The sequence below is a fragment of the Triturus cristatus genome, chromosome 2_1, assembly GCF_964204655.1.
Source record: "Triturus cristatus chromosome 2_1, aTriCri1.1, whole genome shotgun sequence".
Classification (NCBI taxonomy): Eukaryota; Metazoa; Chordata; class Amphibia; order Caudata; family Salamandridae; genus Triturus; species Triturus cristatus.
The window spans coordinates 247,893,470-247,919,517 of record NC_140581.1 but is presented as its reverse complement, the minus strand read 5'-3'; the positions used below and the strand labels follow the sequence as shown (position 1 = coordinate 247,919,517).

At 42.7% G+C, this 26,048-nt stretch overlaps 1 protein-coding gene across 1 annotated transcript in view; it reads left to right on the top strand.

The window, feature by feature from the left end:
- Nucleotides 1-26,048, top strand: part of ADAMTS12 (ADAM metallopeptidase with thrombospondin type 1 motif 12) — a 4,274,824-nt gene that overhangs the window by 3,559,518 nt on the left and 689,258 nt on the right. Inside the window, exons 20-21 of the mRNA XM_085630806.1 lie at nt 6,457-6,609; nt 13,748-13,921. Of these exons, the coding sequence (XP_085486932.1) occupies nt 6,457-6,609; nt 13,748-13,921 (327 nt within the window). The remainder of the gene's footprint in view (nt 1-6,456; nt 6,610-13,747; nt 13,922-26,048) is intronic.

Sequence of the window (26,048 nt, the reverse complement as noted above, 5' to 3'; positions counted from 1 at the left end):
TCCAAAAGTGGGCGGACAACCAGGGAGGTCAATAGTGGAATCCATACCAGTGTACACATGGAAATTAAAAACATATCCTGTCCTACTCTCAGACAACATATTTTAATTCCATAACATGCCCTCTTGCTAGGAATGTACTGCCTAAAAACCAAACGGCCCTTAAACAGTACCAAAGACTCATCAATAGATATTTCTTTCCGTGGAGTATAGATCTCTGAAAATCGATCTACAAAGTGATCAAGAACAGGCCGAATCTTAAAAAGACGGTCACAGTCAGGGTGATCTCGTGGCAACGCCAAAGCATTATCAACAAAATGCAGCATCCAAAGCAAAAGTAAATACCGATCACGAGTCATAATTGCAGGAAATATGGCCGTTGCCATCAAGGGACTGGTAGACCAATATGAAGCCATGGAAGGCTTCCTTATCAAGCCCATCAATAAAGTCAAACCCAAAAACTTCTTCATCTCTTCCAGATTTGTGGGAGTCCACCGGGTAGCTCTAGAGTGGGGCCTAAGTCTGGCACTGTTGTCCCTCAAAAACTGTTCAGCATACAAATTAGTCTGCTCAACAATTTCACCCAAAAATAGATCAACCATAAACAACTGAAAAAACTGTATAGGCAAAACATTTTCACAATCCACTCTACACCCTGCATCACCATTAAAGGCAGGCAACACCGGCTGCACCATGTTTGGATCAACCCAGAGTCCAGCACTTCCAATGGGAAGCCTTAAAGCCCCAGGCTGCAATCTAGATGCCTCTTGCACCATCGGCACAGCAGTGTCCTCCTCTAAAACAGGCACTTCATCCGCACTGAGAGTAGCTTCATCATCCGATGATTCCATGTGGAGAGAAAACTCACTGCCTGAATTTTCCCCTCCCTCCTCTCCCTCAGACGCACTGTCAGTCTCATAATCCTGCTCAGAGGAATATTCAAGAAGTATACCAACCACCTGCTGAGCAGTAAGTCTATGGCTAGCCATAATGCTTACTAATAAAGTTAACTTGTCAAACAAGTCAACAACAACAAACCCTTTGAAAAAAAAGAAATAAACAAAATGTAGCTTTATCACATAGACCTATATACTCCAACACTATACCACTCACTTGACAGAAGCAGCTAGACTCACCACCACCTGATCAACAATATCCCACTAAAAAAGAAAAAGAAAATTACACAAAAGACAATGCAAAACACATCGCAAAGAATTTCATGCTCAGAACACTAACAAATATTATGAAACCACTTACAAAAAAATGAATTCATGCATGACAATAATACTCATTTGGAGGTAACAACTAAAATGTTTTTCTTTCCAAATAAATGCAATTACGCAAAACTGCAGAACAACCACTGCCGAAACCGCAAACAGGAACCAAAAGCTTTACACTAGAATAAAAAGGAGGAAAAAAACATTACAATCACATATTCAAATAATGCACCAGTCCACACACAATCCACCAGCTAAGCTGAGGGGTAGGTGGGCCTAAGACTATAAATAAAATATTCACCCCTGTAAAAGGGAAGCAACCCTTGCCCTTGAGGCCACTCCCCAACACAAACATTTTAAAACCCCTGTTGTCTAGTGGCTTCTGCCCCCCTTGGGGGCAGATGGGCCTAAAATACATACTGCTGATCTGCCACCCAAAGAGGACAGAAATGGCCACAATCATCCTCCCATAAAGGGGAGCGACCCTTGTCCAAGGGGCCACTCCCCAACATAAAAATAAATAACCCAGGTGGTATAGTGGCTATAGAAAAAAAAATCAGCCAATCTGCCCCTCAGGGGTGCAGAAACAGCCAAATTAATGCTCCCAAAGGGAAGCGACCCTTGCCCAAGGGGCCACTCCTCACTAATAAATCCCTGGTGGCCTAGTGGCCATACAAAAAATGAAATATGCAGATCTGCCCCCCAGGAGTGTAGAAATGGCCAAATTAATGCTCCCCAAAGGGGAGTAGCCCTTGCCCAAGGGGCCACTCCCCACAAACAAATCCCTGGTGGTCTAGTGGGCCCAAACATGGCAAGACACAGCCCCCAAAGGAGAGCGACCCTTGCCCAAGGGATCACTCTCCCCACAAAAAATCCCTGGTGGCCTAGTAGGCCCTAGATAATAAAAAAAGGCGAGATCTGCCCCCCCATGGGGGCAGACAGCCAAAAACATAGCCCCCAAAGGGGAGTGACCCTTGCCCAAGGGGCCACAAAAGTGAAATCAGCCCCCCAGGAGCGCACACAAAGCCAAAAAACATTGCCCCCATAAGGGGAGCAACCCTTGCCCAAGGGGCCACTGCCCACAAGCAAATTCCTGGTGGTCTAGTGGGCCAAATATGGGGAGAGACATCCCCCAAAGGAGTGCGACCCTTGCCCAAGGGGTCACTCTCCCCCAAAAAATCCCTGGTGGCCTAGTGGACCGTAGATTTAAAAAAAGCACGATCTGCACCCCCCATGGGGGCAGACAACCAAAAACATACCCCCAAAGGGGAGTGACCCTTGCCCAAGGGGCCACTCCCCACAAAGTATTCCCTGGTGGTCCAGTGGGCCAATTAAAAAAAAAATAATGAGAATTCTGCCCCCCAGGGCATACAAAGCCAATAAATAATGACCCCCATAAGGGGAGCAACCCTTGCCTAAGGGGCCGCTCCCCCAAACAGTAAATCAATTTCAAATTTAAAAGAAATAAAACAATCCCTGGTCTATTGGGCATTCCTGCTGCACGATCGCACGATCGTGCAGCAGGAATGCACAAAAGAGGCATCAGGGGAAAGGAAAACCCTTTCCTTTCCCCCGATGCCTCTTTTGTTGAAATCCCCCCCTCCCCAGAAGAGAAACTAAACTCTTTGTTCCACGACGCGCTGGAAGCAAATGGCTTCCAGCGCGTCGGGAAACCTCCAATGATGTCAGCGCGCCTCACGCACTGACGTCATTGATGACGTGGAGGGGGAGGGGAGGCAGGGGGAGGGCTTCCCCTGCCTTCCCCGGTGGGGGCACGAAGATCAGCATCCCAAGGGGGGAGCGCCAGCGCTTCCCCCGTGGATGGGTGCCAGGATGGCCAGGAGCCGCCTTGAGCACACGCCCACTGTGTCTCATGACGGCTTCCATGCAACAGTTTTACTTTTGAAGCCTATAATTCTTGCGCTGGGTAAGATGAAACTCTGTAGGCAAACAGGACTGTGCAAAGCCCAATATCTTTTTTTCACTGTCCCATGATATGATTAAATTTTGCTGTGCAAAAAGGTTAGGTTGTTTTTCAGATAGGCTTAGGTAGCATACCTTGTCCTTGTTCTGTAAATTTCTTAAACGTTTTTATGGCTATAACAATGTTTCCCAACCTTCAGCAACTGCTCTTGGGGCACCATGTCATTGATTTCCTTAGAATACTGTATTCTCAACTTGATTCTCTTCTGGATCACAGCCATAAGTCAAGTTTCTACTGCTCATGCAGGGCTTCTCGAGAATTGTGCACTTTGTTCCTGTGACTCCCTACCTTCTTCTTCTCAGCCTGTTAAGAGTTAACACACAGCAGTGGCTCTCCTAGACCAGACCTGCCTCTTCCCCTTTGCCCTTGTTAAATGCGAGACATCAGCATTCCTTGCCCTGGGCTGAGGTCTGTAAATCCACAATCCCTTTCAGTGGAACAAGAATTCATCTGTTCCAGGCAGCATTCTGATTTCCAGGTTGTAGACAGATTATTTATGATAGTAGACCAACAGTGGTTGGTAATGACCCCTAAGCTTATCTCTGAATGATCATGCACTGACTCCACTTCTCTTCAGTACTGCCTCTGTTGTCTGGTAGTAGCACTCCCAGACGCCACTATATTAAGATATAGCCACACAGCTGTCTGAACTTCCTTGTCCATTCTAATTGTGTGGCAGCTTCTCCGCCTCAATGTAAAGTTCACTCAAACTGGCGATCTTGTTCCTAGGCCAAGACACACTAATATCCTTTTTAAACAGAGTAACTTAGCAATTAAAAGGTGCCTTAAGCTCAGCAGTCTTGGTACTTTGGTGCCACTGTTACTGCAAAAAGATGTAAGTTAGGCTAAATTTCATATTTTGCTTCTGAGCAACATGCTACTGTTGCCTTCTCCTTCCTAAGGTCTGAGAGAATTTCATAGGCTCCATCACCTCTCGGGAGTGGATTATGGCTTCTAGCATGCCCACAAGGAATCATGGTAATTTATATGATTATCGTTGCTGGGGTAACCCTTGACAAACAGCAAATCTTGGCATTTTCCTTACGGCTACTGCATGCACACATGTTTCTCAACAGAGCCAGGTGGAATCTGAAGGACTACCAAAGGCCTGGCAATTTCCCCCAGTGGTCATGTTGAGTGAATGGCTTGGTGGATGGAAATTAGGTAGGGGAAGGTAGTTCCTTCACTAGACTAAGAGCCTGATTATAAGTCTGGCGTTCTGCGGACCGCCACTCATGTGGGCGTGGCTGTGGTGGTTCACATATACACATATAGCTGGGTCTGAAATGAGGTGGCAAAGTGAGCTAAATAATGATGATGGATTCAACCCAGACTGTGACTGGGGGTGAGTGTCTGAAAGGTTTCAGCACTCCGTCCATCATCTCCTTGTGTTTGCTTTGTCTGCCCTAAGTTGGCAGGGTATGCCCAGACGTGGGTCCCTTGCTCACCTTGCCACTGGATGATTCAAGCTAGCCTGGCTGATGAAGGGTGTTACCCAGAAACCGGTCCCAGGATGCTTGTTTCTGGTTCAGGGAAGACCTGGCTTGGCAGTTCGGGCTGGACTGTTCCCATGAGGCACAGGGGCAAGACTGATTTGCATATAGCTGTGTCTGAACTGAGGTGGCGAAGTGAGCTAAAGAATGATGATGGATTCAACCCAGATCTGTGACTGGGGGTGAGTGTCTGAAAGGTTTCAGCACTCCGTCCATCATCTCCTTGTGTTTGCTTTGTTTGCCCTAAGTTAGCAGGGTATGCCCAGACATGGGTCCCTTTCTCACTTTGCCACTGGATTCAAGCTACCCAGGCTGATGAAGGGTGTTACCAAGAAACCGGCCCCAGGATGCTTGTTTACGGTTCAGGGAAGACCTGGCTTGGCAGTTCGGGTTGGACTGTTCCCATGAGGCACAGGGTCAAGACTGATTTGCATATAGCTAGGTCTGAACTGAGGTGGCGAAGTGAGCTAAAAAACTTATGATGGATTCAACCCAGATCTGTGACTGGGGGTGAGTGTCTGAAAGGATTCAGCGCTCCGTCCATCATCTCCTTGTGTTTGTGATACTGGCAGGTAGCCAGGGCCTAATAACAATATGCACCACATTTGAATTCAGGTTGGTAACCAGTTTTGCATGTATTTCACTAAGAGCCATACAGTAGAGAGAGAAGAAGCGGAGATTGGTCACTGTGAGGTGGAATGGCACTTAAAAGTCCAAGTATCTGATGGGGTCTAGGATTTTCTGTGTTGGTGAAGAAGATGATTTTTGGCAGCAGCTAATCTAATATTAGCAGGTGCTTGTCGATGGCACAACTCCATCTATTATAGTGCAAAAATTATACTTGGTTGAAACCACCATGGACTGTCAAAGGAAAAGGCCAGTATGGATGCTCCAAAGACATAAAAGCCATGCAGACCTTATCTCTAATGGATGGAACCACTTTTTTGTGTTACATAAAGTGTGTCATCAACCAGGCCACCTTTCACACACCACACAGTTTCCATGCACACTGCAGCCATACAACACCCACTCAAAGAATGTATCCTTGTATTGTGAGACTGAGTATATTCAAACAAGAACGCCAACACAGACTGCCTGCAGGCCTTACCTACATTTAAATATTTAGTTAAAGTAGTATTTGTTTAAACACACATTCATCTTTGAAACATGAATGTTATAGAACAACACAATCACACAACATATTGTATTGTTGAACAAGCTGTATGGGATATCGCGTACCAATAGGAGTCATTTCTTGCTGAAATTACTGGTATCCTGCAGGATGATATCACTAATTGCTTCCCAAATAAAATTATACAACTAAGCTATATAATTTGTAAACATAAACCAATAAGAAAATGTGCAATTTGAGTTACATTCATTTCTTACACTTTTTAATGTATCGCTAATCATTTAACCATTTTACAAATGGCATGTCGAAGTGATGATCTTTACATTGTCATAGTTATATATACTTCATTGTTTGTGTGTGTGTGCCGATTTCGAGCATTTACCAATTTTAATGTACTCTGGCAATTAGTTTTCATTTTATGTCACTTCATATGAAGCTGGAACAAATGCTACTTATACTACTACTATTACTACTACTACTAATAATAATAAAAATAATAGCAGTAATAATCATAGGAATAGTAATACAAATTCAAAGCACTCTAAATAACAGGTGTTACTATTACCCAATGTGATCTTGATTAAGCCCATGCAACAAAGCATTTATGAAGTGTCTCAATGTGTTTTTATGCAGTGTTCCAATACTTGCGGATTGGGTGCTGTATGGAGAGATGTGTACTGCAGTACCATGAATTCTTTCGATTGCCAACATGTTAAAAAACCCGATCCAGCAAGAACATGTCATCTTCGTCCTTGTGCTATTTGGAAAATTGCAAATTGGAGCAAGGTAAGAATAGTTCCTCATCAAACTAAACTTTAGTTAGCTTGTCTGTTGATATTACAATACAGTGAATAACTATCAGTGCAATGAAACCTATGTATTTTTATGTTGTGTTTCCAGTGCTTAGTAATTGGAAATATTTATGATCTTTGCCCAGTATAAAAATGTGCTGTATTTTTTCTTCATTAGTCGTCATATGGATTGTTTTTTTGTGATGTACATTACATCTTTTCATGTTAATGTTTTTACTTAATGAGAAGACTCTAACTCTAAGTTGACTTTTATATCTAGAGTTTTTTACTTTTGTTTGACCTGTTCTGTTGGTTTCATTGCTCCATTTAATATATGTGGAAACACATTGCTCTATTTATGTATTAACCGATATGAGCAATAAAAATAAGTGTGGTGTTAGATCTGGGGGTCTCTAGTTGGCAGGGTGGGTACCACTGTCCAAGTAGGGACCCTTGCTTCTAGTCAGGGAAAGGGGGATACACTGTTAAGATAACCCCTGCTCACCCTCTAGGTAGCTTGGCCTGAGCAGTCTAGGCTATCAAAGGCAATGTGTAAAGTATTTGTACCAACACTCACAGTAACACAGTGAAAACACCACAGATTTACTCCACACCAGTTTTAGAAAAATAAGGTATCTTTACTAAAATCTTCACAAGACCAAATACTACAGACAAACCAACATATAATTCAAAAGGTTACTTTAAAGATAGTTCAAGAGCTTGCAGAAAGTACTCCAGGATGTAAAAGTCAGTGTCTTGCACAAGGCGACTCTCAATGCACAAAATGCGACACTTTCGTGCCCAACAGTACCTGTAGTTGCGATAAGGTTCCCAAAAGCTATAACAAGGAAGATGGCAAAGGCGATGCGATACTCCTGAGATCCTGGGGAGGCTTTGCAGCAGCCCTGCTTCACGTAGCAGAGGTGGATGCACCGGCTCCGATCTGTAGGGGGAGGATGCGATGACTTTGACTTTCGTTGCGTAGGTTTCTTAGGGGGAAGCTTCACGCACAGGTTCGATGCGACACTCTTCGATGTGGCACGATACGCGGCGCAGCGTTGACTTCCGGCGCCGCAACTCTCGATGCGCCTCGGAACAGGATTCTGCGTCGACGCATGCAGCGACTGGATACTTTCACGCACCGGCAGTGGTGCGGCCCGCAAACTGGTTCTGCGACGACCCTCGCAGCGTCAGGAATCTTCTCGCACCGGGACGATGCTCGACGCACTCGGCGATGCGGGGACTCCGGGTGCTATGCTCGACGCACTCGGCGATGCGGGGACTCCGGGTGCTGCGATGACGCCGCGATGAAATTCTCCCCGCACTCTCGTTCTTGCGACACGCAATCGGATGATGCGTTGGGTACCAGTTACTCTTTTTCACGCTTCTGCTTCCCAGCTCCCAAACACAGCAAAAACGACCTTCTGAGGCCCCAAGACTGGGCAAGCACTCCTAGGCAGGTCAGAACTCTCTCAGCAGAGTTCCAGGGGAGCTGGTGGTGAAGTCCTTTTGTTCCTGGGACTTCTTAACAGGGAGCCAGCTCTTCTCAGCCCTTGGAGATCAGAATCAAAAGAAGGGGACACAGCAAAGTCCTTCCCCTCTCCTTGGCAGCAAAGCAAAACAGCAAGCAGGCAGTCTTCTCCTCTTCAGTCCTTTTCAGCTTTCTCCTTGGCAGAGGTTTCTTCTTAGTTCCAAAGTGATCTAAAGTTTAGGTGTCTGGGGTCCTCTTCTTATACCCCTCCAAGTCTTTGTCTCTCTTTGTTCCAGTGGGGGGATTCCCCTGCTCAAACCGGTTCCTGGGTATGCTCTGCTCTGGAGCACCTGGTTCCTTTCAGAGTGAGGGGCAGGGTCGTTAGACGCTCAGCAGGAGGTGGAGCCTTCTTTGTGCCAGCAGAGGCAGAGTCCTCAGCCTGGCCAGCAGGGGGTGGAGCCAGCTTTGTGTTGGCAGAGGCAGCCCTATTCAAACCCAGGGACTACTCCTCCCACCCATCTAAAGCAGATCTCCCTATTCACCCTGCTGCTGACTCATCCAGGCTCCTGGAGCCACCCAGCCCATCACATGACACCAGTCAGCCAACCAGCACACAGGCACACAGGAAGGTTAAACAGGAGAATAGCTACTTTCTAAAAAGTGCTATTCTCACACAGTGAATTTAAAAACCATCTTGCTAAAAAGATGTATAATTAAATTCTGAACACAGAGATACCAAACTTGGATTTTCTATCTTGCCCTTATGTGAAGATAGGCATGTAAACAGCCTTCCCCATTCTATCCTATGGGCAAGATAGCCTCTCAGCAGTGAAAAACGAAAATGGCTGTAATTCACTACCAGGGCATGTTACACACCTCAGTACATGCCCTACCTTTCAGATACACTGCACCCAGCCCAGGGGGGTACCTAGGGCCACCATAGGGATGCCTGACATGTACAGAAAGGGAAGGATAAGGCCTGGTCAGTGGGTGCACTGGCCAGGTCGACATGGCAGTCCTGGACTGCACATAGGCACTGCAAGCAGACCTAAGACATCATTTTAGCGCTACTCCTGTGGGTGGCACAATCAGTGCTGCAGCCCACTAGTAGCATTTGAATCACCAGCCCTGGCACATGCAGTGCAATTTACTAGGGGCTAACAGGTGAAACAAATATACCAATCATGGATAACCAATCAATATAACAATTTACCAAGGGAGCACTTGCACTTTGACACTGATCAGCAGTGGCAAAGTGCCCAAAGCATCTAAACCAGCAAAAACGAAATCCAGCATAGCATCAAAAAACACAGGAGATAGAGGCAAAAAGTCAGGGGTAATCACGCCAAAGATGCCAGGTCTAACATGTGGTAACTATTATTCACATCTTGAGTCCACCACAATATTTTAGTCTGCTACTGGAAAGCCCATTCCTGAGAGATGGAAGATATTATTTAAAACTACTAGGTGCCCACAATCATCCCCAAAAGTTGAGATAATTGGTTAAGAAATCCTAAACCAAATAAGAGTTATCAAGCATAGTCATGACAAGATACTGAAAGCCGCTGAAATCTCATTCACGTTTAGTGATTTCCATGCCTGTGTTTACTCACAAAATAAGGGTATTCGGCTGGATAACTACACACATTACGAACACCATATTGAATTGCCTTGTTTATCAGGAAAACCTGAGTGATATTCAACACACCCTGGCAGAATTCTTCCCCAGATGTTTCCTAAGCCCCTTCTATATATCATCATATAAAAAAATGGCTGATCTATTATTGTACCTGTTTCAGGACTTCACCCAGTCACATGTACCATGGGCCTCAGCAACAGACGCCACAGTTGCTGTCAATTCCAAAGAGGATAAAGATCCCTTAATATTGGTGAATATCAATAAATTTACAATGTCAAAACCAGTCCAAATGACGAGCCAACTGTCTAGTGAAATTTATACCAGACATCATACTCTCATCACAAACTGGTAATAGCACTGCAGTGACAACATATGACATAATTATGACATCAAAATTGGATACCTCACCAGTAGCATCTATTTCACCGGATGTAAAAAAAAATCAGAAGATAAACTGCAATGGGTCTTTCTTGGATCAGTAGTGTTAAAGTACGTATTTGGTCATCACTTTACTAAAATGTTGATGTCACTTTGATTAACGTAGTGCGAGAGCAGGAGTGAATGGAATACTGTCTGATGGCTTTAAATTAGAACAAGGAATGAGGCAAGGATAACCCCTCTCTACCTTTTTATTTCCATTAGATATATAACTAATTCCAGCTTACATCAGTACTAGTAAATCTTTGGAGGAAGGTCGAGTGGGTGGCAAAATTCCAAAGCATCAGCTTTAACATATGTGTTTCATATTAAATAAATGCTGCCTATTGCCTTTGATGTAACTTGTATTAAAACAATTAGAACTTTGGCATAGCTCTTCCCGATGAACCAATCAAATCGTACAGCCTTAATCATTGGCTAGTCATTCTAACAAACTCAGATCTACTGTATAGAGCATGAGTATTCCCACAAGGCAACCCTCAGGCACACAATACTAATATTACATATATGTACACAAGTACATTGGTCAAAACCATAAAAAATCCCTCTTAAAAAGGCCTAATAAGGATTATCATATTGCTAATCTTCTGTCCTCAAGGTTTGTTCAAGTGGGTCACCAACACCCAAAAAAATCCCTACTATGGTAATCCGAGCTATTCCATGCAACAGAATGCAATCCTACAAGCTTTGACCGTAGTATATTAACAATCCACTATTAACAGCCTGTAGCTTTTAACACATGCTTTTCACAATAAGTAAGCCAGGCTTACTAGCTTTTACATAGCTTTTCTTAATAATTAGATTAAGCCAATGAAATCTGATATACCTTTTCACAATGAACCAATAAGTCTTTTAGCCTTTACCATTTCTTGACACCATTACTAATATAGCCCTACTGAAGTGTGCAAATGCTAGCAACCGTAATACATACAGTTAGAACATTTCAAGTATGTATACATTTACAGTTCAAAAACCAATTTTCAACCTCTCTCAAAAGTGTCTAACAAGGATTATCATAATGAAAATGTTGTATCCACAAAGTTTGTCACGGGAGATGATGAACACCAAAACCCTAGCCCCCTCTGGTAAGAGATCAGACCTACGGCTTCGGACATAATGTTTACCACTGATTATCAATCAGGCCTCTACCCCTTACAGTTGGCTTGTCACTATAACCAACTCAGTTCTACTGGAATGAGCATAAGCTTTCCAAACAGGCAAACATCAGGCACACACAGTGGCGGCTTGCATAGGGCGTGCTGCAGGGTAGTGAGGTAGCAAACACGGACATACGACAGAACTGAGGAAAGTAATGATTACGTACCTCCGTTCCGCCGTTTGTCCGAGTATGCGAGCCGCCACTTGGCACACAGTCACAGAATTAGAAAATAAAACAATATTATAGTTGAGAAAGCAAAATAGTATGTCTCCTAAAAGAGCCTAATAAGGATTATCACACTGCAAATCATCTATCCTTATGGTTTGTCAGAGGGATTAAGCAACACTAAAACTCTTGCATGCTAAGGTAAACTGTGAGATTCCATTTAACAAAATACCCCTTTGCAGGTTTTAATAAAGTAATAACTTTCCACCCTTAAATGCCTATTTACTTTAACATATCCTTTTCATAATAATAAGTCAGGCCCACTGACTTTATTGTAACTTTTCATAATAATCAGACCTATCTTCTAGCCTTAGCCATTGGCTTACCACCATAACCAAAAAAGCTCTGCTACATTGAGCATAAGCATTGACACATGGCAACCAGATAAGAATAAACACCATACTTATCCAACTATCTGGGAGAAGGGTCAAATAAAATACCTTTGCTTGAAAAAGAGCCTGAATCTAACAGATGAATGAGCGATTGATTGCTGCTACTTGGAAGCTGAGCATTTATTCTGTGGAAGTACACAGCATTTGGCAAATCAAAAACTATACTCAATTGATCCAACATCTGGGTGCCGCCCCAGTCCCTCTCTGTAGAATTATTTTTTGTGATCACATAAGGTATAGACAGCTGTGGTGTCAAGTCAGACCTAACCTTGAATCTTAAACTAGAGTACCAAACCTTTCAGGTAGGAAGGCAGATGACTCTGGAAGCAACAAATACATTATCTTTACAATTGTGTGAATTGTTAAAATATAAAAAGGGCAAAATTAAAGCCTTATTGTCACACATTTCTAGTTCATTTTGAAGGTTTTGGTTTAATGATATTAAACTGACAACGTTAATATTTGCAAATTTCGTGATTAAACGTTTCATTTCTAGGGCGTTGACACAGAAAGAGCTGTATCATAAGTAACACATCAATTGCTATGAACAGCACATGGAGTGAAATTAATTTCTAATATGTGACCATCTTTAATATCGTATTGTTGAAAGATATAAAAGGTATTGATTGCAAATATGCGGGGTGCCTAAAATATTTTTCTTACAATACAGGCTCAAAGAGATGAACGAAAAATACCTGTTTTTAATGTATCAAATAATTCTTATACTACAAAAGGCAATTGATCTTCAAGTGAATGAAACTTGTGTTTTCTACATGTGCACATGCATGAAATGCTAATAAGCATGAATATTTCATGGTCATCTGTATTGGACTCAAGCAGAATTTTGATCAGTTACTTCTCAATGCCTAACATGGTTAATTCATCTTTCTCTGTTCTAGTATTTTCTCTAAGGGGGAACAGGACTGTCGAATGTAATTATTGATGTGTGGAATCAGAGCCTGATTTAAGCAGTAAGGAGCACTACAAATACAATACTGACATTGCCCATTCGTTTAGAAGAAAAAGCTCAGGTTCTATTTATTTAACAATACACAATTGAAAATGAAGGTCTACATTAAAGGAAGCACTTCAAGGGGTTTCCCACACAATGCCTTTATCAGAGCTAGTTTTGGGTTACCATATTTATGAATGAATTATGAAATTAACTCCCCATTCCAGATGATATGAAACAACAAAGGGGCATCATTTTGCCTTTCTACCCATCAGCAGGTGACAGCTGTATCTCTTTGGGGAGCCCATGGCAGTTATGAAACACTTGCCAGCACTGTCATGCCAGGGGCTTCTGTCCACAATTTGACATTTTCTAGCACGCCAGAGAGTATTCTAGCCCTTAGCCTTCAATCCATATTGGAAAGCTAAGACCTAGGTTGTCTCCCTTGGACCCATTTCTGCTCCTGCAATATTTTATTGGAAACTGGTGAGGTCAAACCTGCATCTTATAAGAAAGCATTTGTCGGGACCCCTCATATTTTATTTATTTTCCTTTATGCACTACTCTTGTTTTTCCTTCATCCCTGGCTCTTTTGCAAGGTTCAGTATTGAGCTAGGGTGAGTGGTGGGGAAGGGACCCGCACCAATAGAGCACCCATGTCAACCATGTTGCCTTAGGGATTGACCATGAATAAATGAAAAAAATGAATTAACATTATTTCTGTCACTTCTAAAACATTTTGTTTGTAAGTAAAACACAAACCACTATTTATTGTTTGTTTACCGTTCATTAATATGATGCCATGATGGCATTTAAAAAGGTATGGCTTGAAGAGTTCTTCTGTGTTTTTTTTGTAGTGTTCTACCAACTGTGGAGGCGGGTTTAAAACGCGGGAGGTTCAGTGCAGTGAAGCTTATGAGAATAGGTTTCTGAGACCCTTTCACTGCCAGATTCTTGGACCCAAACCGGCGCACAGCAAACGTTGCAAACTCGAGGCCTGTCTGCAATGGGTTACTACGCCCTGGGATGAGGTACGATTATTATCTATCGCCCACTGGGCATTCTAATCGGAAAATCCACAGTTTTTGCCATAGTCATTGCATTTAAATGATGCCATTTAACATGTTATTTTTTTTCTCCTTACTATACGTTATAGCGTTGAAAGTTGGGCCTGATTGTGCAACATGATCACAGTTCACATCCATCCAGGTGAAAAGGTGGGATAGATCTATGAGCAATGTTCAACAGCTGTAGCAATACACAAACCCAGCCTCACACACCTACCAATACCATCCTTAAATATTCCTGGAGGCCAGCTTGTGACCAATCACCACCTTTTTTGTGCCTCCCGCGCTTGCACCCCCGATTTGGATTTTCCCTCCAAGATGTGATTCAACAGCGGACCATCCTTCAGCAGCTGCGCCCTGAGTGCTACCAGGAAAACCCTGAACAGGTATTTTCCAGTCCCTTTTTCAAACACTAAACCAATAAAACCATAAGCCAAAAACCCCAGAATTCTTTCTCGAGCACCGTTTCTCCAAAGTCTAGCAAGTAATACTCATTAACGGGGGCAGAAGGACATCTGCCTAAAAAGCCACCCCTGTCAATTGATGTCTTTAAAGCAAACCAAAATGTTCACAGAGCAAAAGTCCACATTTCACGATTAACCTGGCCCCCTTCACTCCTCACCATACCCGCCCAGGCACCAACTCTGCCTATAAAATATTAGTGCCCATATTTGTATTTTCAGTATATCAGTCTTCATGGCCTTTAGAAGAACTATACCGGAAACATGCACTAAACCCTTCCCCCACGTAGAACACGGACAGGTCCAGACTACAACTGGAGATCCTCATCCGTTCATTGATAAACTATCTGACCTTCTGACACAATCCTCAATTTCCAACTCAAAAGATCTCTTCCTTGGAGATCTCAACCTCCACTGGAATGATACAAATGACCCATCAACTACCCTCCTCACCAATCTTCTTGAGATTAATGACCTCAAACAACTATGCCATTCCCCAACCCACACCAAAGGAGACATCCTGGACGCTATTATTACCAACAAGGATCTGGCCTTCCTGACCAATATCATCCCCATTGACTGGTCCGACTACCACCTCATACTGCTCACCATTGCTAACAAGGCACCGCCCCACCATTAAAATCATTAAACCTAAGAAATGGACCAGAAATCTAAAACTTATCCCCCCTGATTTACTTGAGTCTAAACTCCAAGCTCAACTTCTCCTCACTCCTCTATCGCAAAACGCTAATGAGCTTAGGGAGCACTTTAATAAAGCAGTCACTGTTGTCCTTGACCAACTGGCTCCCCCAAACTTAAAAATCAAAGAAATATCCCTTCTAAATCATGGTTTAACTCAGAGCTCAACAATGAAAGACGCTCACTAAGACTGATGGAAAGAACATGGAGACATCATCCATCTCCCTCACATCTGGCACTCCTCAGATTAGCTAGATCTACATACAAGAAACACATTTTTAACGAAAAGGCATCCTTCTTCCGTACACAGCTCGATCTGGCCAAAAATAGACCCAGAGAACTGTTCAACATAATTCGTAACCAAACATGCTCCGCACCTCCAAATCCGATGGCCTCAACTGCTAGATGTGAAGAAATAGCCCACTTCTTCCCCTAAAAAATCGCTAAAATAGAGCAATCCTTCCTTTTAACTCAGATCCCTTCCAATTCCCAACATACACCTGATATCACCCCAAAAGCTCATACCACATTCCCCTTCCCCCTGGCCCCTCAATAAACTTGCCCACTACTGTACCTCACCCTAATCATCCCTCACACATGCCCACTACTTCACCTCCCCTAACCTACTCCCCTCAATTACCCTCAACTAGACTTTTTTAAACCAACCACTCTAACTCACTAATAAAAAACAATGCCTCCTGGCATAACTTCCTCCCTGTAACCGAGCACGAAGTGTTCAACATCTTGGCTAAACTTAAACCGTCCTCCCATACTAAAGACCCCATCCCATTTAACCTTGTACAAGGCCTAAAGCACATCATTGCCCCATCCTGGACCACAATCATCAACACCTTCCTTGCCACGGGATGTGTCCCTATCTCCCTTCAACTTGGACAAATAACCATTATCAAAAACCCTAATGCCGACCCCAATGACCTTAACAATCTCCGCCTCATCTCTAACCTCCCCCTTCTTTCCAAAGCCCTTGAAAAATGTGTCCTGCTCCAATTAGACAAACACATCGAAAATTTCAACTTACTGGACCACTTCCAATCAGGCTTCAGGGAAGGCTGTAGCACCGAAACTGCCATGCTAAACATTGATGACATCCACCACTCCCTCGACAATGGCGAGACCTGCCTACTTATTTTCCTTGATCTATCTGCAGCGTTTGATACAGTCAACCACTCTGCCCTACCTAATGTGCTCAGAGATCGTTTCGTCCTCAATGGTACTGCCCACAAATAGTTTGTCTCCTATCTTCAACACCGAACACAGCAAATTAAAATTCACGACTGTCTATCTAACCCCACTCCGGTCTCCCTTGGAGTCCCTCAGGTATCTATTCTCTCTCCCTCTCTCTTTAATCTCTTTATGGAACCCCTCACCCTCATTCTATAACAAGCTGGAATCAACTACCACCTCTACGCCGATGATACCCAACTCTACTATAAGATCAAAACCCATGCGTACATCATAACAACACCCTCTCTAAGACTGAAATCATTCTCTTCTCCCCTAAAAACAACCCTCTCTCCATTCAAATCTGGATCTCTGACCTTAATGCCCTCAACTGCTCACTCTCCCTGTCCAACTCAGTAATATCTCTTGGTATCTCCATCGATAATAGCCTAACTCTCAATGTTCACATCAAAATCTCAGCTTAAGGAGCCCTCTTCACTCTCCGGCATCTCAAGAAAATTAAGCCGTTTATTCAACGGATGACTTCAAATTAGTAGTCCAGTCACTGGTCCTCTCGCGAATTGATTACGGCAACGCCAACCTCACAGGAATCTCCAAGGTCCACCTAGGTCCACTCAAATCTGTGCTCAACCTTGCAGCCAGGCTCATCATTGACTGCAAACATTTCGACCACATCTCCCCAACCCTCATAACTCTCAAATGGTTCCCCATCAAAGGCAGATCTACCTATAAAACTGCTTGCATTATACACAAAGTCCTCCATCAAAATACACTGCCATACCTCGCCAATGAACTCTGCAAAGCGGGCAGCACATGACCAATGAGAAGCACCAACGCTTTCCTCCTAGTCCCACTCCTGCTAAAAAAGAAATCCACACAATCCCGCTCCTTCTCTGGAAATGCCCCAAACATCTGGAATTCCCTCCCCAAAGACCTGCGATGCAACCCTTCCTATACCTGTTTTAAAAAAGACCTCAAAACACACCTCCTCAATAAATATTGGAGGTCTTATCCTGTGCCCTGAATTTGTTCTCCCATTTCCATGCCATATATGTATGTAGCTATTGCTCTATCTATCTGTGTCTTGAATTATACCTGAATGTATACCTGAATCTGTTCTCTCATTTCCATGCCATATATGTATATAGCTATTGCTCTGTCTATCTGTGTATTTGATATGTATACTTTCAAGCCCTCTTCGGTTACCATCTTCATACTCATGTAATGCGTTCTGATACCTCTGGGTCTAGCCAGCGCTATATAAAACTTCTAAAATAAAATAAATGAAATAAATACAAGAGTTCAGTTAACAATGGTAGATGATGCTCCTACAACTTGCTGCTCCTTCTCCATCACTGCACAGATATACTCCTGCAGTCTAATCCCATCAAGTATCCAAATGGGATTTATCAGCTTGTTTTGTGGCCCATCAAACTGTGATTCGAAAGGGCAGGGGCCAGCAACATAACCTGTTTACAGTGTGAAACAAGACAATACAACTACAAAACATGATAAAACAGCTTTTGAGATCATATGTAGTTCTGACAGTAAACCAGTTTCCAACCAGTCCAGTCGAAGTCTCTCCACACCAGACTGGTCCCCTCTGTGGCTGCTCTAAAGAAAAGCATGCAAAACCTCTCCCTCGGCAATGCTGGTCTTATCATGCCAACATCAGCGCTCTCCAAAATTCAGACACAGATAGCCTACTACCTTCCAGATAATAAAATGCTTTCCCTGCAACCTTAGGAAAGTTGTCCAACCCTACAATGGCATAAGGGCTCAATCACAATTCTAGTGATCCCAGCACTGATGCTCAGTCTTGGACTTTCTAAGCCAGAAAACCTGTTCTTACCATGAATTCATTCTCCATAATCTGCAACACATGCATGCTTGTTGTGAAAACCTAAAGTCTCCAAAGAACAACCAAATCATATATGATTGAAACAGTAACACCTCAAAATTTGAATAACAACATACTTTAAGCTATGCTGAAATCCATTTGAGTAGACGTCCCTAAATTGAGCGCCTTTTAAGATGCAATAGCCTCTTTTCTATTTACCAATTCAGCAGGGTTGGCTGCCCCACAGATGGCTCTTATCCCTAAAGTACTTATAATAATAACCAATACCTGTCAGTTTACCTAAAATTGTTACTGGCTGTAAACCTCTCTCTATGAATGGCATAATTGTTACGGACGGACTGTAATTGTACTTACAGACAGGGTGATGTGCAAAAAACTGTACCCACCTAAAGGCCTCCACCCCATCTGCATTCTCAACAAGAGGAAAATCTTAGAGTGCAGTGGAAGTAAGCTTAATGCTGATTTAATATGGCTAACTCAGCCCTCAAATCACAGTCCCTCACCATAATATACTGTTGCAAATTGTACTGAAGAATCTTCCTGCGAAATAAAATCACTAACTGTCCTTTTGGTTAAGAGAGGTAGTCTATCAACCTAATTTGCCTCCCGCTTGTTAAGCATCACTCCTGCAGGCAATACTATCAATTTATCCAAAAGACCATCATATAAGGGGCCTGCCATTATTCCATCTTGCACTTCCTTATCAGTTTTGGCTGCACCACCTGAGGAAAAATCTTTGCTGCTTTCCAATTGTCTGACCACCTCCTCTTCCTGAGTCGCTGATACCCCAGTGTAAAAACCTCCCTACATTCCCACTTCAAGAAGTGTGCGTTATTCCTGTCCAAGTCGAAAGCTAACCACTCCATAATCACATCCAGCTCTACTAGAGTAGATGCCTCCCCCTCAAGCTCCTTTGGTTGCCTCCTACCCCTCCCCTGTTGCCACTGTGCTCCCAAATCGACTTTGCCAAAGCACTGCATAAGGGGGTGCTTATCACCACATCTTCCACAGTCATGTTTATAGCTACAGAAAGCCCTGATTATATGTTGAATAAGCAGCCCACTGGCCATGTGCATCAATGCAACTGGTCTTGTAGAGGCCATCCACTACAACTGCAGTTCTCTGTATCTTCACCCCAGGGCTTATCTGCATTAATGCTCAATCAAGTTCAGATTGCCTTGTGATAATATAACCAAACCCCATAGACCCTCTCCACCTTCATGATCACATCACTGTACTTATATAAAGTAGCACAGCATTTTGGATATTGTTTACAGTACACACTTGCGTAAATCAAAACTGATTATGTCCAAGTATCTATATTGTCTGGCACTCATCATCAGTTTTGAAGGTATTTTGTAGGGTGTTAATATGTATCCCACCTACCTTAGGCCGCACCTTGTCAATGTGTTTTATTTAAAAGGTATGGAAGACTAGTATGTCTAAAAGTGGTGTGTGGAAGTCAATAAGCCAAATTTATGTTAGGAAAGTAATGTAATTTTTGTGTGTGAGGACAGTTTCATCTATTTCTGAGCTGTGCTTAATTGCAGACCTGCAGTTGTGGAGCATACATTTAGTTACTGAGTAAGTGGTCTCAGTGTTTTGCTCATGCAGTGCGAGTATGGCAAGGATGTGCCTTGGCAATCGTTTAGGTTATTGTCTATGTCTGTTGTTGCCCATGTTTACCGGTATCATAAACCTATTTTGTTGTGGGCAAATGGCAGTCCTTGCTTTGTATGATTCAAAGATAGCATCAGTCTATTTTTGTGTTAGCCTATTGGTGGTCCGTTGTGGTCTCCGTATGTTTTTAGGAAGAGGGATGGTTGTACATAGGTAAAAATGTTTGTTAAGTGTAGTGTTTCAGAGTAGAAGTTTAAACATTCGTGTCACTTGGGATGACTTATGTTTGATGACTGACTGTATGATGGAGATCAGGTTGGTGTTTGAGGGTAGGGTACTCGCCCTAGCCTTTAATTCTTTGCTAGGTGTTCAGTCTTCTTTTTGATTCTTGATAGGGTTGTAGATACTTCCTCTGGGGGCTTGTGGGTTGGTATTGAGTGTGTCACTATCTGGAATTGGTTAGAGGCTGAGTGTTGTGTAGAGGTGGTGGTAAGGGTATTTTGGGGTGAATGTAGATCTAAATGGAATCCTGTGAGATTTGATGGTATGGGGCCTGGTCTGTGGTTGGGATGGGTATGTCAGCATCCGTGAATCTTTGGACCGTGTCTGCTGACAGGTGGGTGATCTTAGTAAGTGTGAGATGAGCCGTGTATGGCACTAGAGGCCACCTAGTAAACCCATAGAAAGAACCCGCTCCCTTTACCTGTTGATTATTGTGACGGAATGGGTTTTGTGTTGGCATGGGTGACTTGGGGCCTTAAGTCATCACCCACTCGAAGAGACCTGCTGTCAGGTTTCTTCGACTAGGTGACGACTAAATTGTGTGGGTTGGGGTATTCTTTGGTATATGGAGTTCATGCGCTATCAGTGTAAGTCTCTGCATTAGTTGTTGCAGGGGTTTGGGGTGTTGAGAATTGGGTGGGTGGTGGAGGTGGGGGTGGAGTTTGGGGTGTTGTAGAATTGCTGGTATGGGTATGAGTATGTGTTGTGAAGAGGGGGTGAGTGCCATAGTTGTAGCTGTCTAGGAAGATGTCTTGCAGTAGGTTAGCATAGTTTGTGGTGAGATTGTTTCTTGTGAGTGAGTTGGGTGTATATTGGGGTTTGTTCCGGTTTGATAGATTGTTGTGAGGATTGAGTTGTGTGAGTGTGGTGCCCAAGTAATATAGAGCAGTTCATTCTGGTTCAGTGGGCACTCAGTGTTGTAGTGAGTGACATCAATGATGTTTAGGAATACCGATGGCTGGGTTTTTATGGGTGAGTAACTTGTAGTGTGTGGTTCATCCAAGTCTGGTGAGTGATGAGTAACCGTGTTGGTGGGTGGCAGAGTGTGTGTAAAGGGTAGGTTAGTGTGGGGATGAGAGTGATCGGTGTCTTACGTGGGACTGGGATGTGAAGTGTGTAGGTTGTGTGTCTGGATAGGTCTGATGAGGGCTTCACAGAGTGTATCTAAGTGAAGGTCAAAGATTTGTAGGTTGCATTCGGTAGTGCTGATTTTGAGAATTTTATTACACAGCAAGAGGCTGCCTTGTAACCCAGATGAACAGTTTTTGGCAATAAAAATTACAACCAATCAGTGAGATTATTGTTGCAAATCCCCCTCCAATAAGATCTGTATCTCTTGAGTTTGAGATATAGCCTGGCAGCAACATTATGTATGCAGCAGCATCTGATGATATAGACTGAAAGGTCCAGATATATGCTGTTGCATCAGCCTAGAATCAATTACAGCATTGACTGCAAGGATTTGATGCACGAAGGACAAAAATGGGAACATCGATCACAGTTGTCTGAAGATTGCAAGTCAATGGCACTGTACCTCAAAAGGTTGGCCTGTATTCACCCTTTGATAGCAGTGGGAACATTTCTGAAGGAAACAAGAATACTCTGCTTTGGCTAACCTAGCAAGAAGATAAATAATGGTACAATTAATGTTTTCCTATGTGCAGTTCAAAGATTGCCTATACAGTGACTATCCCATTACTATCAGGCATGAGAAAAGAAACTAATAATAGTTCAAAGAAATTGTAATCACTTCTTATGCCTCAAATTTCTACCAGCCCGTACAATTCATTTACTCAGGTGGATATAGTGAAAACAGCCAACCAGTCAGCATAAGTGGTAAGGTGAGTCTGTCTAAATGCATAACACGAGGATAGGCCTGACTCACAGATAAGATGTTAAGCTCATATTTTTGCAGATGTAATTCTAAGTGCTGCTACTCACTTCTTGATTCACAGCACTTGCACGCATTAAAGGTAACTTCTATACTAGTTTCTGAACTTGTACTTCTAAATTTATAGTATGAGAATTTGAGTTATTGGTTGTACAGAATGTGAGGACTGTACAAGTAATATGTCCGTAATTGTCTCCTTGCTGGGAATCAAGCACTTCATTGTAGGACATGATTGTCTCAGGGTAGCAAAGAAGAGCAGTCCAAAGCCTACTCAGTGGTTGTGGTGTGGGCTAGTAATCACCATTCACTAGTATGCATTAATAGCACTCGATAAATATTGCCTAGTCAGAGCTTTCTCTTTGAAACATTTACTACACACATGCTACTAAATACTATGCATTAATTTAGAAATATATACTTCAGGCAGATGGAATTATCTTTGGTGACATTCTGAAATCAAATTTGACCCCTATTGGGTCCTGAACCCCAAAATCACATTACTTTTGCCCTTCACTTATACCAGATAGAACATCACAATATAGAAGAGTATCACTTTAAATAAAGCAGGCATATTAGGTTAGTCAAGGGTTCACCATATTATAAGACCAATAATCACATGTTAAACAAATCACTATCATATCAGTGAAATTAGTAAGTACGTTTTAATGAAATCATTATATTTGATCAAAATTCGCTGCCAGCAATATAAAGTTAATGAAACATTTAAAATCATAGTCTGAACATAGTCTTTTGTGTACATACTTAGGCCACATAAATGGCAGCCAAAGAACCACCCAAAAGAGGTTCCTGCACTCCCAGGCTGTAGAACACATGTTACAGTCTTAGGAATGATTGGAAACTGACAAAAAATCTCTGCAGGTCACATATTCTGTGACTTGGGAGACATAGGGTTCTTTTTTATAAAGATAATAAAGGGGCGCTGCTTAACTCATGTAGGGCAATATGGGGAGCTTCCAGACAGGAAACCACAAATATAAAATTTGTGACTTCAGCTGCAGTTTTACTTTGATGTTCTTGGCATTGCAGCATGTATTTTCCTTTCCTTTTTATTTTCTTTTAGAAAAGGATGCCCTGGTCCAACCCGGGCCACCCAGGTGTTTCCTTCATTAGGGCAGTACCAGGCGCCCACTCCTGCACTGTCAAGCCATCTCCCCTCCCGTCTGAAACTGCACTGTGCTGGTGCGAGAAACAGTACTCTCTCTCTCTCTCACCCGCTGTCCATGTGGGCAGGGAATTAGATGAATGCAAAAACCATTTAAGTGAGGGGCCCGCACTCACACTTGCTCCCACACAATCAATTAAATAGGCATGTGTCGACCCATGGGAGCTTGGCCCTCTCTGTGGGAAATTGAAGAGAACCACAGCAGACCCCCACATGCGCTGTTTCTCAGCTTACACGTTTAAATAGCAAATCTTTAAATGAGCATCATCCAGGCCCCATGGGCCGATTTGGAAAAGCTTGGGCTCATTTTGCCCCTGATTATGAGCCCTAGCCACCCGGAGAAATTTCAGCAAGTCACCTGGCCTTCCAAATGGTGTATATTCCAGGGAGCTGATTTCACTGGTTCCCTCTGCTAGCTGTCTCTTGTACCTGGTTCCTGATGCTCACCTCCTCCTGCTGGAACACAGAAGTCCAGGTTTTCCTCCCAACAGGTCATGAAGGGTGGCCTAAGAATAACAAAAATGAGTGAGGAGCGGTCTCGTCCATCTTCCCTATCTTAATATGTACCAAACAGTTAGAACGAGCTCGTCACCAGAGTAACCTGAATTTTCAGTAGCCCCTTGCTCAAAAGAAGAAGGGAACCAGAAGGCTTTTTTAAAGAACCCTCACCCACTAACCCTAGTTAGTGGCATGCTTCATCATTGGGTTCCCAACCTGAATGCCTAATGCATCCAGGTGTGATATGATACCTGTGTTTACTTTGTTTTGTGCTTACTGTTTGGTACTGATAACGGGGCCAGAATTACTGGCCCTGAAGAGATCCACTAGCCTGGGGCCAGCTGCAGTCAGAGTCCACAGTCCATTATGGCATCAAGGTACTTGTCCTTCCAGCTGTCCATGCTGTTCCGCCGTTGCAGTCCAGGTCCAAGGTATTATTCTCCTTTGTGTCTGGCTAGTGACACAAAATGCTGGTGCCAGGTCTCTTTGTGTGTGCTGGTGAAAGGCCTTTCAAGTGTTTTAATGGCAGGGAACAACTAAACCCAGCCATCCTATCAGGAAGATCCACTCTCGATAAATCCAGGCTCCTCTTGTTCACTGTCTATCACCAGTACTGAATGGATCCAATACACAAGTTACCAGTGGGAGGGCCATCACCAACCCACTCAGCTGGAAACTCCCGAAAGGCCCAAGAAACTTTCAGCAGCAAAAGTCCCACATTCTAAAAGTGGCATTTCTAAAATATTAATTAAACTCCAACCTTAACATAAAAAGGATTTGAAATTACTATTCTAATGAGTGGAGGAAGTGTTTTCTACCAATCAAAATTTAGCAATTAAAAAGTGTATCCAATATTTCATATAGCAGGAGAAAGCCTTGGTAAAGTGACAATTATTTCTGCACCCTGCCTTTATGAGCAATAAGGCATACATAGGTGTGACATTAATATTCAAAAGGAGGGTTTAGGCTTGTTTAAAGGGGTATTTTGACTTGTCGAATTTGCAATTTAAAACTTCCACAGGCATGTTTAGTGTGTGCAGCTAGCAGGCTGTGCACAACTGTAGTCTCTTATGTGCAGCCTGCACATGTTAACCGTGCTACATTTCAGTAATCTTATCTTAAAAGGTAGATGCTAACAGCAAACACATGAAGTTCAATATACCATGAAAAAACGTGGAGTGAGACTCTGGCAGGGAGACTCACCTACAATAAACATCCAAAGAACAGGTGAGCCAAAGAAAAATATCCGGGTGTACTCAGTGGACTGAACCCTTTTCCAACATATACTATTTCATATTATGAAAGCACTCACATTACAGATTACAATATTAAACTGGTGCAGTAAATATTGCCAATTTTGAATTTAGTGGGAAAAGGACCAAATTCATGATGTATAGGAATTCACTGCATGTTATCACCAGGCTAACATTGGCAGATTTGAATTACCAAAATTCACATGGGGACATTTGGGGAGTACCGAAATAACTTACAATTTAGGAATTCCAATCATTGCAAAATAGGATTAGAATTTAACAGTCCTCTTGGAATCAGGACTCATGTGCCTGGAGTTTGGGGATTGTGGAGAATTTGTTAGGTTCCGAAGAATTTTTTAAAACATACTTTATTTCTTTTTTGCACTTTATTTCCAAATCGTTTTTATTGAAAATCCTCTACTGCTCCCACACCTACAGTGGAAAAGGAGAACTTTGGTTCTTTCCTAATACACTACTTACAATGGGGTCATACAGATATAAAGTTCAGTTAATTGTGGGAAAAGGTTTGTAAATTTATATGAAATTAGGACAGTGTGAGTTTTAATCTTTCCTGACATTCATCCGACATACAAACAACCAATGTTACAGTTGCTACTTACGAATGCTAAACATGCAGGCAAGCCAGGATTTATGAATATGTATCACACCTATTCATGACAACTTAATCTGTGAATCAGTTGTCTGCTTTTCATTTAAAAATTCAGACTTTTGCAAACATAATTCTGGTGCTTATGCATAAGCTAATTCTTATGCAATGTAATGCAAGTCTCATGTTTATTTAGGATTACTGTAATACTTTAAATTTAGTATGACTGATCCATTAATTGTACATAATGCTCTGGATGTGTTTCCATTATACTTGAAGCCTAAGAACAAGACATATTTTTGGCGTGATTGCTTTGAAAACCATGACACCTACAACACACTTACAGACTCATGCATCAAGAAAAGCTTTTGCGAGTCCTTAATTGCGAATATTAAGGAATCGCAATTAAGGACTCGCAAAAGCCTATGCATGTAGGAATCGCTATTAAAATAGCGATTCCTTAACATTCATTAATTGCGACTCACAAATTGCGAGTCGCAATTAATGAATGGCTTCCCATTCATTCCTATGGC